General features: G+C 41.0%; 1 protein-coding gene across 1 annotated transcript in view; it reads right to left on the reverse strand.

Moving 5' to 3' along the window:
• Positions 1–18,831, reverse strand: part of LOC135467794 (poly(A)-specific ribonuclease PARN-like) — a 29,731-nt gene extending 10,900 nt beyond the window's left edge. The window contains exons 1-15 of the mRNA XM_064745648.1: positions 18,776–18,831; positions 16,268–16,335; positions 15,571–15,638; positions 15,190–15,271; positions 14,274–14,334; positions 13,775–13,952; positions 12,926–13,030; positions 11,870–11,996; positions 11,384–11,440; positions 10,617–10,694; positions 10,199–10,242; positions 9,866–9,908; positions 9,531–9,606; positions 8,582–8,698; positions 8,009–8,078 (exon numbers count right to left, since the gene is read on the reverse strand). Coding sequence (XP_064601718.1) covers positions 8,009–8,078; positions 8,582–8,698; positions 9,531–9,606; positions 9,866–9,908; positions 10,199–10,242; positions 10,617–10,694; positions 11,384–11,440; positions 11,870–11,996; positions 12,926–13,030; positions 13,775–13,952; positions 14,274–14,334; positions 15,190–15,271; positions 15,571–15,620 — 1,088 coding nt within the window. The 5' untranslated portion in view covers positions 15,621–15,638; positions 16,268–16,335; positions 18,776–18,831. The remainder of the gene's footprint in view (positions 1–8,008; positions 8,079–8,581; positions 8,699–9,530; positions 9,607–9,865; positions 9,909–10,198; positions 10,243–10,616; positions 10,695–11,383; positions 11,441–11,869; positions 11,997–12,925; positions 13,031–13,774; positions 13,953–14,273; positions 14,335–15,189; positions 15,272–15,570; positions 15,639–16,267; positions 16,336–18,775) is intronic.
• Between the last annotated feature and the right edge of the window lie 1,244 nt (positions 18,832–20,075).

The following is a 20,075-nucleotide window of genomic DNA, read 5'->3' on the forward strand; positions in this document are numbered from 1 at the left end:
CCAGTACATACACCATGCTGAGATGTCACAAGGGGCTGGCCTATTGCAGGACAACATTACAACATAACACAAGCCACATCAGGAACAATCTGAAACACAGCACCAGTACATACACCATGCTGAGATGTCACAAGGGGCTGGCCTATTGCAGGACAACATTATCACAGGACACAAGCCACATCAGGAACAATCTGAAACACAGCACCAGTACATACACCATGCTGAGATGTCACAAGGGGCTGGCCTATTGCAGGACAACATTACAACATAACACAAGCCACATCCGGAACAATCTGAAACACAGCACCAGTACATACACCATGCTGAGATGTCACAAGGGGCTGGCCTATTGCAGGACAACATTACCACATAACACAAGCCACATCAGGAACAATCTGAAACACAGCACCAGTACATACACCATGCTGAGATTTCACATGTGCCCGGCCTATTGCAGGACAACATTACAACATAACACAAGCCACATCAGGAACAATCTGAAACACAGCACCAGTACATACACCATGTCACAAGGGGCTGGCCTATTGCAGGACAACATTACAACATAACACAAGCCACATCAGGAACAATATGAAACACAGCACCAGTACATACACCATGCAGAGATGCCACAAGGGGCTGGCCTATTGCAGGACAACATTACAACATAACACAAGCCACATCAGGAACAATCTGAAACACAGCACCAGTACATATACCATGCTGAGATGTCACAAGGGGCTGGCCTATTGCAGGACAACATTACCACAGAACACAAGACGCGTCAGGAAGAATCTGAAACACAGCGCCAGAACATACACCATACTGAGATGTCACATGTGCCCGGCCTATTGCAGGACAACATTACAACATAACACAAGCCACATCAGGAACAATCTGAAACACAGCACCAGTACATACACCATGCTGAGATGTCACATGTGCCCGGCCTATTGCAGGACAACATTACAAAATAACACAAGCCACATCAGGAACAATCTGAAACACAGCACCAGTACATACACCATGCTGAGATGTCACAAGGAGCTGGCCTATTGCAGGACAACACTACCACAGGACACAAGCCACATCAGGAACAATGTGAAACACAGCACCAGTACATACACCATGCTGAGATGTCACATGTGCCCGGCCTATTGCAGGACAACATTACAACATAACACAAGCCACATCAGGAACAATCTGAAACACAGCACCAGTACATACACCATGCTGAGATGTCACAAGGGGCTGGCCTATTGCAGGACAACATTACCACATAACACAAGCCACATCAGGAACAATGTGAAACACAGCACCAGTACATACACCATGTCACAAGGGGCTGGCCTATTGCAGGACAACATTACAACATAACACAAGCCACATCAGGAACAATCTGAAACACAGCACCAGTACATACACCATGTCACAAGAGGCTGGCCTATTGCAGGACAACATTACAACATAACAAAAGCCACATCCGGAACAATCTGAAACACAGCACCAGAACATACACCATGCTGAGATCTCACATGTGCCCGGCCTATTGCAGGACAACATTATCACAGGACACAAGCCACATCAGGAACAATCTGAAACACAGCACCAGTACATACACCATGCTGAGATGTCACAAGGGGCTGGCCTATTGCAGGACAACATTATCACAGAACACAAGCCACATCAGGAACAATCTGAAACACAGCACCAGTACATACACCATGCTGAGATGTCACAAGGGGCTGGCCTATTGCAGGACAACATTACAACATAACACAAGCCACATCCGGAACAATCTGAAACACAGCACCAGTACATACACCATGCTGAGATGTCACAAGGGGCTGGCCTATTGCAGGACAACATTACCACATAACACAAGCCACATCAGGAACAATCTGAAACACAGCACCAGTACATACACCATGCTGAGATTTCACATGTGCCCGGCCTATTGCAGGACAACATTACAAAATAACACAAGCCACATCAGGAACAATCTGAAACACAGCACACGTAAATACACCATGCTGAGATGTCACATGTGCCCGGCCTATTGCAGGACAACACTACCACATAACACAAGCCACATCAGGAACAATCTGAAACACAGCACCAGTACATACACCATGTCACAAGGGGCTGCCCTATTGCAGGACAACATTACCACATTACACAAGCCACATCAGGAACAATCTGAAACACAGCACCAGTACATACACCATGTCACAAGGGGCTGGCCTATTGCAGGACAACATTACAACATAACACAAGCCACATCAGGAACAATCTGAAACACAGCACCAGTACATACACCATGTCACAAGGGGCTGGCCTATTGCAGGACAACATTACAACATAACAAAAGCCACATCCGGAACAATCTGAAACACAGCACCAGAACATACACCATGCTGAGATCTCACATGTGCCCGGCCTATTGCAGGACAACATTACAAAATAACACAAGCCACATCAGGAACAATCTGAAACACAGCACCAGTACATACACCATGCTGAGATGTGACATGTGCCCGGCCTATTGCAGGCCAACATTACAACATAACACAAGCCACATCAGGAACAATCTGAAACACAGCACCAGTACATACACCATGCTGAGATGTCACAAGGGGCTGGCCTATTGCAGGACAACATTACCACAGGACACAAGCCACATCAGGAACAATCTGAAACACAGCACCAGTACATACACCATGCTGAGATGTCACAAGGGGCTGGCCTATTGCAGGACAACATTACAACATAACACAAGCCACATCAGGAACAATCTGAAACACAGCACCAGTGCATACACCATGCTGAGATTTCACATGTGCCCGGCCTATTGCAGGACAACATTACCACATAACACAAGCCACATCAGGAACAATCTGAAACACAGCACCAGTACATACACCATGCTGAGATTTCACATGTGCCCGGCCTATTGCAGGCCAACATTACCACATAACACAAGCCACATCAGGAACAATCTGAAACACAGCACCAGTACATACACCATGCTGAGATGTCACAAGGGGCTGGCCTATTGCAGGACAACATTATCACAGGACACAAGCCACATCAGGAACAATCTGAAACACAGCACCAGTACATACACCATACTGAGATGTCACAAGGGGCTGGCCTATTGCAGGACAACATTACAACATAACACAAGCCACATCCGGAACAATCTGAAACACAGCACCAGTACATACACCATGCTGAGATGTCACAAGGGGCTGGCCTATTGCAGGACAACATTACCACATAACACAAGCCACATCAGGAACAATCTGAAACACAGCACCAGTACATACACCATGCTTAGATTTCACATGTGCCCGGCCTATTGCAGGACAACATTACAACATAACACAAGCCACATCAGGAACAATCTGAAACAGAGCACCAGTACATACACCATGTCACAAGGGGCTGGCCTATTGCAGGACAACATTACAACATAACACAAGCCACATCCGGAACAATCTGAAACACAGCACCAGTACATACACCATCCTGAGATGTCACAAGGGGCTGGCCTATTGCAGGACAACATTACAACATAACACAAGCCACATCAGGAACAATCTGAAACACAGCACCAGTACATACACCATGCTGAGATGTCACAAGGGGCTGGCCTATTGCAGGACAACATTATCACAGGACACAAGCCACATCAGGAACAATCTGAAACACAGCACCAGTACATACACCATGCTGAGATGTCACAAGGGGCTAGCCTATTGCAGGACAACATTACAACATAACACAAGCCACATCAGGAACAATCTGAAACACAGCACCAGTACATATACCATGCTGAGATGTCACAAGGGGCTGGCCTATTGCAGGACAACATTACCACAGAACACAAGACGCGTCAGGAAGAATCTGAAACACAGCGCCAGAACATACACCATACTGAGATGTCACATGTGCCCGGCCTATTGCAGGACAACATTACAACATAACACAAGCCACATCCGGAACAATCTGAAACACAGCACCAGTACATACACCATGCTGAGATGTCACATGTGCCCGGCCTATTGCAGGACAACATTACAAAATAACACAAGCCACATCAGGAACAATCTGAAACACAGCACCAGTACATACACCATGCTGAGATGTCACAAGGAGCTGGCCTATTGCAGGACAACACTACCACATAACACAAGCCACATCAGGAACAATGTGAAACACAGCACCAGTACATACACCATGCTGAGATGTCACATGTGCCCGGCCTATTGCAGGACAACATTACAACATAACACAAGCCACATCAGGAACAATCTGAAACACAGCACCAGTACATACACCATGCTGAGATGTCACAAGGGGCTGGCCTATTGCAGGACAACATTACCACATAACACAAGCCACATCAGGAACAATCTGAAACACAGCACCAGTACATACACCATGTCACAAGGGGCTGGCCTATTGCAGGACAACATTACAACATAACACAAGCCACATCAGGAACAATCTGAAACACAGCACCAGTACATACACCATGTCACAAGAGGCTGGCCTATTGCAGGACAACATTACAACATAACAAAAGCCACATCAGGAACAATCTGAAACACAGCACCAGAACATACACCATGCTGAGATCTCACATGTGCCCGGCCTATTGCAGGACAACATTATCACAGGACACAAGCCACATCAGGAACAATCTGAAACACAGCACCAGTACATACACCATGCTGAGATGTCACAAGGGGCTGGCCTATTGCAGGACAACATTATCACAGGACACAAGCCACATCAGGAACAATCTGAAACACAGCACCAGTACATACACCATGCTGAGATGTCACAAGGGGCTGGCCTATTGCAGGACAACATTACAACATAACACTAGCCACATCCGGAACAATCTGAAACACAGCACCAGTACATACACCATGCTGAGATGTCACAAGGGGCTGGCCTATTGCAGGACAACATTACCACATAACACAAGCCACATCAGGAACAATCTGAAACACAGCACCAGTACATACACCATGCTGAGATTTCACATGTGCCCGGCCTATTGCAGGACAACATTACAACATAACACAAGCCACATCAGGAACAATCTGAAACACAGCACCAGTACATACACCATGTCACAAGGGGCTGGCCTATTGCAGGACAACATTACAACATAACACAAGCCACATCAGGAACAATCTGAAACACAGCACTAGTACATACACCATGCTGAGATGTCACAAGGGGCTGGCCTATTGCAGGACAACATTACAACATAACACAAGCCACATCAGGAACAATCTGAAACACAGCACCAGTACATACACCATGCAGAGATGTCACAAGGGGCTGGCCTATTGCAGGACAACATTACCACATAACACAAGCCACATCAGGAACAATCTGAAACACAGCACCAGTACATACACCATGCTGAGATTTCACATGTGCCCGGCCTATTGCAGGACAACATTACAACATAACACAAGCCACATCAGGAACAATCTGAAACACAGCACCAGTACATACACCATGTCACAAGGGGCTGGCCTATTGCAGGACAACATTACAACATAACACAAGCCACATCCGGAACAATCTGAAACACAGCACCAGTACATACACCATGCTGAGATGCAACAAGGGGCTGGCCTATTGCAGGACAACATTACAACATAACACAAGCCACATCAGGAACAATCTGAAACACAGCACCAGTACATATACCATGCTGAGATGTCACAAGGGGCTGGCCTATTGCAGGACAACATTACCACAGAACACAAGACGCGTCAGGAAGAATCTGAAACACAGCGCCAGAACATACACCATACTGAGATGTCACATGTGCCCGGCCTATTGCAGGACAACATTACAACATAACACAAGCCACATCAGGAACAATCTGAAACACAGCACCAGTACATACACCATGCTGAGATGTCACAAGGAGCTGGCCTATTGCAGGACAACACTACCACAGGACACAAGCCACATCAGGAACAATGTGAAACACAGCACCAGTACATACACCATGCTGAGATGTCACATGTGCCCGGCCTATTGCAGGACAACATTACAACATAACACAAGCCACATCAGGAACAATGTGAAACACAGCACCAGTACATACACCATGCTGAGATGTCACAAGGGGCTGGCCTATTGCAGGACAACATTACCACATAACACAAGCCACATCAGGAACAATGTGAAACACAGCACCAGTACATACACCATGTCACAAGGGGCTGGCCTATTGCAGGACAACATTACAACATAACAAAAGCCACATCAGGAACAATCTGAAACACAGCACCAGAACATACACCATGCTGAGATCTCACATGTGCCCGGCCTATTGCAGGACAACATTACAAAATAACACAAGCCACATCAGGAACAATCTGAAACACAGCACCAGTACATACACCATGCTGAGATGTGACATGTGCCCGGCCTATTGCAGGACAACATTACAACATAACACAAGCCACATCAGGAACAATCTGAAACACAGCACCAGTACATACACCATGCTGAGATGTCACAAGGGGCTGGCCTATTGCAGGACAACATTACAACATAACACAAGCCACATCAGGAACAATCTGAAACACAGCACCAGTACATACACCATGCTGAGATGTCACAAGGGGCTGGCCTATTGCAGGACAACATTACCACATAACACAAGCCACATCAGGAACAATCTGAAACACAGCACCAGTACATACACCATGCTGAGATTTCACATGTGCCCGGCCTATTGCAGGAAAACATTACCACAGGACACAAGCCACATCAGTAACAATCTGAAACACAGCACCAGTACATACACCATGCTGAGATGTCACATGTGCCCGGCCTATTGCAGGACAACATTACCACATAACACAAGCCACATCAGGAACAATCTGAAACACAGCACCAGTACATACACCATGCTGAGATTTCACATGTGCCCGGCCTATTGCTGGAAAACATTACCACAGGACACAAGCCACATCAGGAACAATCTGAAACACAGCACCAGTACATACACCATGCTGAGATCTCACATGTGCCTGGCCTAATGCAGGACAACACTACTACAGGACACAAGCCACATCAGGAACAATGTGAAACACAGCACCAGTACATACACCATGCTGAGATGTCACAAGGGGCTGGCCTATTGCAGGACAACATTACCACATAACACAAGCCACATCAGGAACAATGTGAAACACAGCACCAGTACATACACCATGCTGAGATCTCACATGTGCCTGGCCTAATGCAGGACAACACTACTACAGGACACAAGCCACATCAGGAACAATCTGAAACACAGCACCAGTACATACACCATGCTGAGATGTCACAAGGGGCTGGCCTATTGCAGGACAACATTACCACATAACACAAGCCACATCAGGAACAATCTGAAACACAGCACCAGTACATATACCATGCTGAGATGTCACAAGGGGCTGGCCTATTGCAGGACAACATTACAACATAACACAATGGTTAAAAATAAAGACCCCTGAAACTTCCTAAAACGCCTAAACCAAAACCTGTCTGTGAATAAAATTTCCTAACAACATGCAGTTACAGTATGTTAATTTCCGTTATCCTTAAGTTCTGACTGAATATAATTCATGGTAAGTGACCTGAAATTTCCCACAAAAAGGTGCATTTTTAGCCACAAATATGTCTTATTTTATTATTTTTGAACCTATTATTTTCCAAACAAATCTCATAACACCTTTTTATGATCAATAGTTTCCAGAATCAGGCAAATTGTGCAACTTAGTCACAAGGGAAATTTGAGATCACTGACCATACATGACGTATAGTATCAAACTATCTTGATGACTTGACAAGTCCATTTTTGTCTTATACATTAAATCATAACATGTACTTCTGAAGAAACTGTAAAATGACTTGTCAGTTGAGGGGTTTACTTCTGTCAGATTCATTGTTAAGGTAGCAATGTTGTGTAACTCACTTGTTGATGAAGGGGTCAATCAGGTGTGATGTGGGAGGGACATGAGACTTTGGCGGATCCTGGAATGTACCTGCACAATACAGACATATTTCACTGACATAGGCAGCATAGACAATTCAAAGCAGCAAGCCCATAATGTAGATGTATGGGTACCAACTTGAGCCAATAGGCCATAATATTTTCCACACACGACATCTCCACGGTAGCCCACCTGTGAGTTTACATACTCTGGTGCGTTTATATATAGCTGAGGACGCGTATTTTCCCAAGCACTAGCTCATAAATAAATCTTCTGGACGTTTGATCGGCACAATTTAAAAACAAAAAAACAAAATAAAGAAAGTTAACAGGATTACAGTTCCCTGGTAGGGTCATTATTCAGCATCAGAAGTCAAAACTATATGCATGTAACATAGTGTAAGTGTGATTAAGTCCATATGGGGACATACAATTACATATATGTGTACATGTAAAATGGGTGCTCGGAGGAGAAAACACATCAAGCATTTATAGTTGGAAACAATACCAACAATTTTTTCAGACAAAAAATGAAATGCACAACATGGAGGTTACCTAAAAAGTTCGACATTGAGATGAAGCAGAGCCCTGTGATGAAGGCGTCATACCCTGCCTCATGTAACTGCTCTTTACTGGTGGCACACATGTACATGTCAAACCCAGGGGGAGTGGCTGAAACAGACGACTTCAACTGTCTCAAACATGCTTGTGTAAACAAAAACACTTGTGAAATCTTCATGATAAACAGTAAAGTATATAATTCTGATTGGAAAAGCACCACTCTTTTCAGGATGAGTGTGTTTCAGAAAATCTCACCACCTAAAATGGTACAGTAGACCATAGTTTTATTGCCTATCTAACGTTAAGTTATGGCTTCCAACTCAAACTTGATGTATAACTTGTCATACAATGTGTCAAGTTAAATTCGAGTTTCCTTCCTGACAATTACGGATCAGGTGTACACTAATCCCTCAACCTTTCCACAGATAATTCAGCCAATTTCACTGTGATTTATGCACCTCGTCAATTTGATTTTTGAGACAATGATGGGTTGGCCAGTTTCAGGGCTTCCCCAAAAATTTTTTATAGGTCTACACAGAATAATGCCTGCAAAATATGCTTGAATAAGCATCTTGCAAATATACGAAAAGGTTGAAGAATTACAGTAAACCTTTAGTTCCCATGGTTATCAGTAGGGCAACCATCATCTAAGCAGAACATTCTGGAGTATACACCATATAAGCTGACACCATTTTTATTTTGTGTTTTACAAGCAAGCCGACACAAAAATAAAATATGAAAATAGCATAAAAATAAAGTGAAATCAACCTTTTTGTTTGGACCAATCTAGTAAATGTGTCTTCAGCAGGAAAAATTGCTGGGATCGTCCACATTTTCCACAAAGTCTTTTTTTTTTCACACCATTCTCGGACATAGAAATATTTTTTATCCACTCTTGAAACAACAATTTAAACTGGTGTGGCCCAAATCCAATAACACTCACTAATTTCTGGTTTAGAAAAGGGATGGTTCTCCAAAGCCTTGCGTAGGTCCCCCAGAGTGGTTGTCAACAGCTTGTCCTGAGAATGCCACATCAGGAAAATTAAGCCATCAACAAAGAACAGATATTCCATACAATTCTTTAATACATGTGTCACGTCATATCATATACACTTTCTTGTCATGGACTGTCTTTCTTGACTGTAATGGCATATACCATGTACTTTGTAGCCCAGATTTACATGTAAGGTAATGACAATTCATAAATATACTACATGTAGAGCTCATCTAAAGATGTTTCAGTTTATGATAACAACACAGTTCAAAATTCAATTTTACCTTGAATGGGTGTGTAGAAGCCATCAGTTTTGTATCCAACAACCTGAAATTATTCAACAGAAAACGACAGAACTGTAACTTCAGGTTTACCAGTCCTTATAAATAAGCATTTGTTTTTATGAAGTATATTCTAGTCTTTCATTTATGGTATCAAATTAGCATTTCTGCCTTATCATAGATTGGGCTGATAACAAAAACAAATTACAAATGTTAGCATGCCAAAACAAGTGTAATCAAAATACTTTTAAGGTTATCAAATATTCAACTGTATAATTAACACAGAGAATGAAAGATAGGGCACTTAATGACAGCTGAATACCAAAATATACTTACTTTGGAAACACAGACCTTGTTAGGGACTTAAATTCTGTAAAGTCCTAACAAAAACAGAACAGAGAATAATGCCATTAAGTACATGTAAGAAACAGTAAAAACTTGTTATGGAATATCACACACATAGTAGTTTTTGTTTCCCGGTTTTATGCAAACTTTATCAAAGAAACCAAGGCCTCCTGAACATGATGAACACAAATGTTACCAATAAAATAAAGCCTTTATGAGACCTTTGACATGAAATATTTTTGAGTACAGTGTAAAACACCAAAAAAAAAAAAGTAAAAGAGTAACACCTTTGACAAGGTTGATTATAGCCCCCCAAAATGTGAATAGAATGCCGGTTTTCTTGGTAATGACAATTATAAGTTTGATCTGGACCAAACAGTGTACCAGAAAATATTTGGGAAAATCTTACCTCTGGTAATGGTGAATAAAACTGATGAAGTAAATGAACAAGATCCAGCATCATGTTATGCCCAATCAACAACTTCCCCTGTCAATGTAACAGACATCAAGGGAGGGAACATTTACACCAACATGCAACAATCATTAAATTACCTCCCCTTCTTATTAGATCCTATTGCTGTGACCTTGCTGCGTTACATTGCAAAATTTAAGGCAATTTATCTAACTTTAGCGTTTGGATTAAGACATTAATTCATGTGAACTGGTTTTGTAAAAATCACAACAAATTATGATGTTTTGAAATTCCCTCAAAATATGCTTGAAACAACACCAGATAACCATGTAAACATGTTGAAGAAATAAGGTAATATTTTAGATATTCCCAGATATCCATACAAAATTAACCATATTGTACTTGGCTCAAGAAACAGAGCCATAAAAGTGACATGGCTGTTAGGGTGGACTATGTTGTTCTTCCCAAAAGTAAGATCTTTCTTTCATAATTTCTTGCACATAGTTGCGTTAGTTCATTAATAATATGGTAGATAAAGCTAGCAACCATGTTATCTATCACTCATTCAATGGTGTACATCTTCTTGGTTTCTTTCCGTTGAGTTTATTTTGTTCAGGACTTGAAAATGGTGGTCACCAAAGCTCTGTTCCAGCCACATTCGTGGTATCTATTATGTTATGGTCTTCATTATTCACAAATAACTTTGTGACATGAAGTATCCCTGGTTACTCTCACAGCATTTAGGAACAGTATGCCAAACTTACAGACTGAGATACTATCCTCATGGCTTTAGAGAAACCAACAGCTTGCTCCAGCTCTGCCTGTCGATGAAAAAAATGTAGAAATGCAATTATTTTCAACACTTTCATGAACTTATATAATAGACAGTTAAGCTGTCACAATTATAGCAAGTGCTATATCACACCAATTTAACCACAGCTTCCACACAAGAGAAATAAAACAACATTTTGCGGATCATCTGTGGATTGATTCATTTGACTTGGATGCTGTGCATGAATCAATGCAATCATAGCTGTCAATTTTAGGGCTTGAATAAAGTGGAGTGTCCAAAGCAAATCATCAACTTTTACAAGGTAACTGGCAAACTTTCCCATGTTATTATCAGGTTTTCATTCACAGAATACATGGCTCAAAATACATGTACACTATACTATATGTCACATTTGTGAGAACAAGCATCTTAGCCACTAGGCCACTGAATATCTATTGAGAGCTACCGCAAGCTGTACCAATTCTGCCGAGTTTTTAGCCTCTGCCATCCTTTTGATATCTTCTTCACCCTTCACTCTTGTCACTAAGATATAGCGTCTCTTGTCAACGGCTGTTTTTGTTTCCAAGTGAATTCCAGAAGTAAATCTGCAAACAGAAATGAAAAGAACACTGCTTCTTTTTAATTCAATTAAAATACTTAGGTTTTGGAATTGATGAAGGAGTATATTTAGTTTAAAACAAAGTGTATCTACCAGACACCAATGGCCCTAGACCCAAGCATCCAGGTAATGCTGTGTGCTACATGAATCACTTCTAAAAGCATTGTTTTCTTCTGTGACACCCGTGTACAATTTATTTACCCTAATTCCTCAATCTTTTTGCATGTGAAAGAAAAGAGCAAGTTGTGTGCATTTGTAATTTGATTTTGGAGACAAAACTGCATTGGTCAGACTGGAAAGTTTCAGTTCATCACAAAAGGTATAACTTTACAGTGTACTAAACAAAATCCTTCAGAATATGCTTGAATACAAACTTTTGCAAACACAAGCAAAAAGGTAGAAGAATTACAGTATGTATTTATCTGATTGGTGTTTACATCGTACTTAACAATTTTTCACTCAGTAGCGTACAGCAGCGGCCAGTATTATGGTGGCAGTACTCCAGGCAGAGCCCTGGGGAAAACCCACAACCACCTGCAAGTTGCTCACAAACCTTCCCACATATGACCAGAGAGGTAGCCAATATGAAAACTTGTGTACTACCTAAGTGTTTTAGGAATACACCACAATTTGAATGTTTTTTTTGAAAGACAGCTAAGCCTGTCATGAGTTTTGCTATTTGTGAACATTTTGCTATTTAATTTATTTATTTCATTACTCCTTTATGCTATACTCATGAGCTGGACTTGAACTCACAGTGACAGCATTGGTGGGAGGCTCCTGGGTCTCCTTTCTTATAGCTCTCATTATGAAATGACCATTCTGCTTTTCCTACATCTTGATGTGAAAACACCTTTACATTTAACTCTTATACTACACCAGTATGAAAATCTAGCACATTGTGCAATAACATACTTTGTTTTAGCCACTTGGTAAATGAGTTTTCTCTGGTAACCTGAGCAAGCTGGCAGCTCTGTCGTCTCATCACTTGTCTCATCCAGAAACTTGGAAATCTGTGAGCTGAAACAAACAACACAACTTGAGGGATAAATACAACGCTTGCTTTTTTATATTCATGCCTCAATGGAGTATATTTATTTATTTGATTGGTGTGCCGTACTCACGAATATTTCACTTATAATACGGCAGCCAGCATTATGGTGGGAGGAAACCAGGGAGAACCCAGGGTAAACTCACTAACGTATAAAGTTAAGAAAATTTCTGAGCTCCCTTCTTGGTTCGTATAAAAACATGGCTTTAAGCTTCAGTTTTCCTAAAGCATTAGCAGGCAATCCAGAAATCAAGTAGCCTGCTAAGGTGACATCAACGATGTTGGCTGTCAAAACAACTCCTATGGAGGTACAGTTGAAATTGGAGGCTGTAAGCTGGTCCAATATTCCCAGTATGTTCATCGATAATGTCACTTCCAACCACTGACGGAAAATATGCATAAAATAGTAGGGTTACTTAATAAAAAATATAAAATATGCCTCAAAAGTGAATTTTTTCATTTCCTTAAAACAATACTCTTCATGTTACAGTACCTGTTCATGTATTCATAAATATCGATTGTCTGCATGTAGTTCAAAAGACAAAGGCAATAATGTGCATGAGAAAAAAATCATTACCTTGTTCAAGTGTGTTTATGGCAAATGCAGTATCCCTATTCGATGGTCGATATCTCAGATCTTGGGAAATTTGATGTGTTCTTTACTTGACATAAGTAATCAACCAGAGTACAATGTTATAACCTTTACTACCAACCATGTGTTAGACAAGAACTCCTCATGTTCTGCAGGAATTGTGATGGGACCTTTGATGACTGGGTCTTGACCATCTGGAGTTGTGAAGGCAGGGGAGGACAATTGTGCTGCCTGCTGGTGTCGCCACTTCAGGTTATCTCGTAATGTCTGCTCATGAGTGGGGCTCAGGTAGGGAATACCTGTTGGACAGGTGACAAAAACTATTAGCAACTGTCACATATATCAGGTGTGATGTCTCCAAATCAGGTTATCTTGTACTGTCTGCTTACGAGTGAGGTTCATGTAGGGAATACGCTATAAGCTACTGTCACATTTATCACATACGTAGGATGTCATCACTTCACATTACATGTAGCTTGGAATGCAAGCTTGTGACTGAGGATGGACAGTACACATACACGTACATTTATCTATTTATCTACAGTCAAACTTAACTGCATGAACCCAAATCATGCATGGCCATACATGGATCTAATGTCAAATAAAACCTTTCAACTGACCTTCTTTGAATGCTTTGTTGAAATCAAACCCATGAGATGCCAGGAAATCAATGCTTGAGCTCTACAAAAGAGGCAGAACTACAAGACATCCATTCATGATGAACTCACACATCTACTACCATGTTTAATTTATTTTTTTTATTATTATTTGATTGGTGTTTTACACAGCAGTCAAGATATATTCACTTATACGACAGTGGCCAACATTATGGTTGGTGAAACCCACAACCATCCTTGGGTTGCTGACAGACCTTCCCATATACGGCCAGAGAGGAAGTCAGCATGAGCTAGACTTAGGAAGGAGGCTCCCGTGTCATTGTGCCGTGCTGAGGCACTGTCCCCCTCAGCCATAGGGGCCCCACAAAATAGAATTTTTTCATCATTTTTATTCATCCATTGATAGCAGGACAAGGCTTGTACTGTGGCAAGTGGCACTGTGAGAGGTCTCTGTGCAGCAGCCATAATGTGTCCTATCTGCCTTACTGTTTAAAGCTACTAATCTCAACCTGGTTACCAGAAGTCTTAAATGTACCTCTAGCGAGAGACAATAGGCTGAACTGGCTACTACTGATGACCTCTTCAGTACTCTTAGTACATATTATCAGACAAAATTTACACACTAACTTCTTTGTGTTATCTGCAAGGTGCCAATTCAATGAAACACAGGCAATGCACAATTTACATTTTACTCAAGTGACCTCATGAAGCTAACAGTTTTTAGTACAACAATTGACCACTGACTAACACTGAAGGTGTGGACAACCTGGACTGATGCTGAATACTATGTTATTGTAGTTGAGCAAACACTGCACACAGAAGTAGCTTAGGGTTCACTCCAGGGGTTTTATCTCGTAGTTTAATCAATGTCTAATCTGAGGGTAAAGTGACCAGATACTTAACAAATCTACATACTTACCTGACAAAGGAATCGAGTGTCTGGTGCTTGTTTGAACATAGGTTTAGGGAACACATTGAAGTTGAACGGTTTCACTTCATACCTACAGAAAAATCCACTCCACACTGCAGATAGCTGTACATTTCCAAACAACTATGGCTTAGATACATGTTTTTATATCTTTGAAATAAGAACTGAGCAAAGTTACTAAAATCAACGCCCACTCCTCACTGACATGTGTTAAGCAGACAATGCATGGTACCCTTGGTTTGTTTTTCTAAAATTTGGTATAATCGAACTTAAAAATAAGATAAATACAGTAAACAGAAGTTTTACTACATTTACAATAGGTACACGTTTGTCTGACAATAAGTAAAATACATTTCTGGTAACAAAACAAACCTGTTTTTGGACCTATCAAATTTGAAGGTGCAGAGTCCAACCTGTAACATTAGGAAGTCTGTAACTCCCTGTAAATGAGACCAAATAAACACGGTAAAGGTTGTTCTGAAACTGCAGGACATGTCTACCCTCCCTTCCACTCTGCCCGAAGCCACTCAGGGCTAAAGTCACATGTCTTAAAACTGACCTACTGAATAACAGAGCTTACTAAAATGTTACCAATAACACTGGTATTCTGAACTGGTAGGTTACCAAAATATAAAAGAGGGGCTTCAAACAGCCCCATTTGAAGCCAAATTCTTAGTAGGGTGTCCAGATTTCGTATTGTCCTATGCAAAACCGCTGAAAAAAGAAAGTCCAGAAAGCAGTATTTTTTTTTATTTGATCCTCGCCTTTCTATTTCGGTAGCTGGCTAACCCCATGATCCTGGAAAACACTCCAGGCTAAGCCCAATGTCCCTGAGCCTGTTAAATTAGCAGTCTCACACTATGTACATACATATTTACTCCCTTCTGAGCTATTATACATTATAAAACTGAAAGAATGCAACATCTAAATGTGCTGCTTTCATTTATTTTCATAAACAAGTGTATGTAGTGGTTCCTGCAAAGTTCTTATCGGTACAAATTTGACGTTTTCTTCACACTTTTCTTTATTTGTTCAATTGTTATAATTTATCCCTATTAATGTATCCGACCTTTCTGATCTTTTGGTACCTCTCTTCTGGTGTGTCAAAGGGGCTGCTTGAATGACCGCTCTCAATACCTAGAACAAACAGAAATGTGACACCATTAAATGACCAACACAAAAAATCTCCAGCCAAATTTATAGCCAACATCACCTAATTACCCTCACTCTTCAACCTTTTCAACCACCTGTGCAACCAATATTTTGAAACTTTTTGAAAGAACTGCAGAGAAATAATTTGTACAGTTTTATGAAGCTTGTGTCTTTAGTGACACAAACAAATGAATGTTAGTGTTATGTTCATAGTTATGGTATGTATAAATTCCACAGAAGAAGTGCCTTTATAGTTGAAAAAGTTGAAGATTTACAGTAACTAGGCTGCTAACTAATCTTATTTAACCTTAAATTATATTGTACATGTATTCCATCCAAGCCCTGTTTTTCTAAACTACTTGCGTTCTAAAATAGAGCTGTACCCACTGCCTCCAATGAGATTACATCTCTAATACACTTGGGCGCCATACTTTTTACAACAGCGACGTCGAAAGCGAGTCTCGTGCATTATGTCATATGATCTGAGATGACTACTTTCACCTTATATTAACAACTGCATGCGATGGCCAACGTACAAAACTGTTGAGCAGTGTGCTATTTACAGGGCTCGTGGGTATTATAATCTCCATCCGTGCTCAAGCTGAACCATGGCAATTTAAATACATTTACACACTTTCCACTTGATTTTGCATAACATAATTCACAGGGGATACAACAATACTTATCATGAGTTCTTCAATATGTTCTTGACGATGGATGAACCAAGGCATCAACTAACATACAAGACTTTTACTATACCCAGTCGATAAGACTGCAATGACATCTCTTTTCTCACATGCCGCACGAAGAGCGGTGACCTGTTTAGCCTTAACTCTACAGAAACGCCACCTCTGGCCTTGACATAAGCGATTAATTCTCAAACTCTCTTTTCATGCCGTCTTTCATGGGTGCCGCCATGTTGAATGTTAAATTCATTAGCTAATATGTGAGTAAATAGTTCATTTATATTTTGGATGTTTTTGATCCATTCAGATTTTATACCACTGATACATATTTAGACACAAGGAATCTGATAATACTTATTAAATATCTGATACTCCTCTATCAACAATGATCCCCAAATTTTGGGGGAAATCACTGCGCTGATGGCGCCCATCTAAACACGAGCCTTGTCTCGGTACCGAAGGATCACATAGAAAGGCGTGTAATCTGGAATGAACTGCTGGTAGCATTACATGCACATCTCTACCAGTGTGGCCTGAAGCAGGTACAATCACAAAATATATAATAGTGCTCCATCAGGCCAACTTTACTGTGTTCCTGCAAATCAGACAGGTACAATTTTTGTACATGTATTCATCCTACATTTGAGCGTAAGACAGACCACTGTTTGTCTGGAAACTTCTCATACATATGACATGTACATGTACTTCCGATCTAGACATGTATTTGTGTCCTACATTTCTCAGTAATTGCTTATAAACCTTGTTAGACTGAGCTTGCTCTGACGTTAGGCTTAGCAAAATTTTGTTCGGCCAAGGATGGTCTCAAACCAACGTCAGACCACGCTTCATTTAGGAACCTGATGAAGTTACCTGCCCTTGTCAAATATACCGAGGTTGTCAGCACAGCCGTTCGCATTGAGAATCACTAAGGAATCTCAGACCCATGCGGCCTAGGAAATAATGGACTAACACTGTCCTTGATGAACAGATAAGGAACATATAAGTGTCTGCAAACTTATGGCTGTGGAGATGTATTTGATAGATAATTTTTTACTCAAACTCGCGACACACTGCCACGGCAATTGCATCAGGTTTTTAAATGTAGCACGCTTAGTACAATTAAAGTAAATGTAAAGGTATATTTTCAACAATTTCAACAATGTACACATGATAGCCATAAGCCAAGACTGGAACCGTTACAATTAATTTTTCTCGTTCAACTGACCAGGCAAATTGTTTTTTCTACTCTACATCCACGATGAATGATGAAATCATTGCTAAAGTTATCATTTAAGACTGGCTGCATGATCTTGTCTTGTTTTTGTTGATTTCTGTATCGTTTGGCATGCAGTTCCAAGATTTTAGTACGCCCGACTCGCCATGACAGCACAAAGTTATTTGGATGAAGGAAATATTTCTGTGGATTTCAACAACATTTCAGCTCAGGAATGGAATTACACTTGCACGAGTGCTAATAAAGGTCCTATTCTTGTTTGCCTCAGTTTGGATTGGATGTAATGGCAAACTTCCTTCTGCAAAGTGCCTTGCGGAATTAATCTACCAGATTTTTTACTTCAACGATTCAACGCTGAGGCAGTTAAATATCGGTTGAAAATAAACCTCAACGTTTAATTTAATTGAACTAGAGAGCGCTCTGACGTTGGTTTGGGGCCATTCATTGCTGAACAAAATTTTGCCAAACCGAACATCAGAGCAATGTGGGACTAGGTGCTCGTTACCTGTGAACTCCCCATCCACTGATATGAAGTCACACTGCTGCACGGCCTGGGATAGAGCCTCCTCTGCTTCTGCATAATCTGTGGGGAAAATCACTTCCTATTACACACAATACACAAACTGTACACATTTGATAAGCAAGGCTTATTTCATCAAAAAATACTCGTCTTAATACGTTAGTATTCAATGCATATGGTGTGTTTGCAAGACTGGGAATCTGGTTACCTGGCAAGAATTGCTATGCATATATATCATCTATCTGAGATTTGCACGCTTCAATATTCAGTAGACCTACACATGTACATCAATGCCTTAGTAAGTATAAGGCATTGACAACTGACAACTGACAGGCCTTATGACATTTAACATTTCTGCATGCAAACAGTGGTGCAGAGAACGCTATAACTTTGACAACAAATTAATCAGAACTATTACTCCTTCACTGTTTGCAAATGCGATGCTATCGATCATAAACTGTGCTGTTCAGGCACAATATTCAGAAAACCGAAAGGGGTAACCTACTTTTCCTTGTCACGTCCATAGTGAAAATAGCTTTCCCGCCACGAGGTCGCTTATACCATTAAATACATCTGCAGGATTATCTCCCCTTAACCGTACCCACCCAGGCTGAAGCGTATGTAGACTGCGGTGTTTATGAAGTTGGATAACAGTCCATGTTTCATGTGGTTGTACGAAGGGCAAAAAAAGTAAAGCAATAGACTTCTGCTAGAATGCATTGATTTCATGTTCGTTGAATTACAGAATATATACAAAAAACTGATTTTTTTTTTCATTGCATGTAAGGCCACAGTCGATCATTCGATTATTTATTGACTGAATGGTGCCCAAGAATTTTTCTCGGAGTGTTGGTCAGTTTTGTTGGTGGAGAAAATCGGAATGCCCAGAGTAAACCGTCAACATTTGTCAACCAGCGCTTAAACCATTCGAGTAGGCTAATGTTTACAGTTTCAAATGATTCTGTACTTTGTTACAATACAACCCACTTTATAAGATTTGAGAACCAACTTTGAAAGGTAAAACGTACACAGACGAGGCTATTTGGCGCAATTGCAAAACTTCCACCGGATTTGCCGTGATCGATTTTTTGCCCCAAATCTCCTGGGTCCGGGACTTTTTTTAAGCATTTTTTAAGTGCACATTTGTCGTACGATATTTTGTGCGTCACTATTACCGTGCCATTGTCCTGTATGTGCGAATATCGTACATGTACGACATCTTTGTGAAACTGGGACCAGTACATGCAGACCTTAGTGACCGCAAGGGTATAGAATCTTTAAATGA

This window comes from Liolophura sinensis, chromosome 1 (genome assembly GCF_032854445.1).
Source record: "Liolophura sinensis isolate JHLJ2023 chromosome 1, CUHK_Ljap_v2, whole genome shotgun sequence".
NCBI classification, from domain to species: Eukaryota; Metazoa; Mollusca; class Polyplacophora; order Chitonida; family Chitonidae; genus Liolophura; species Liolophura sinensis.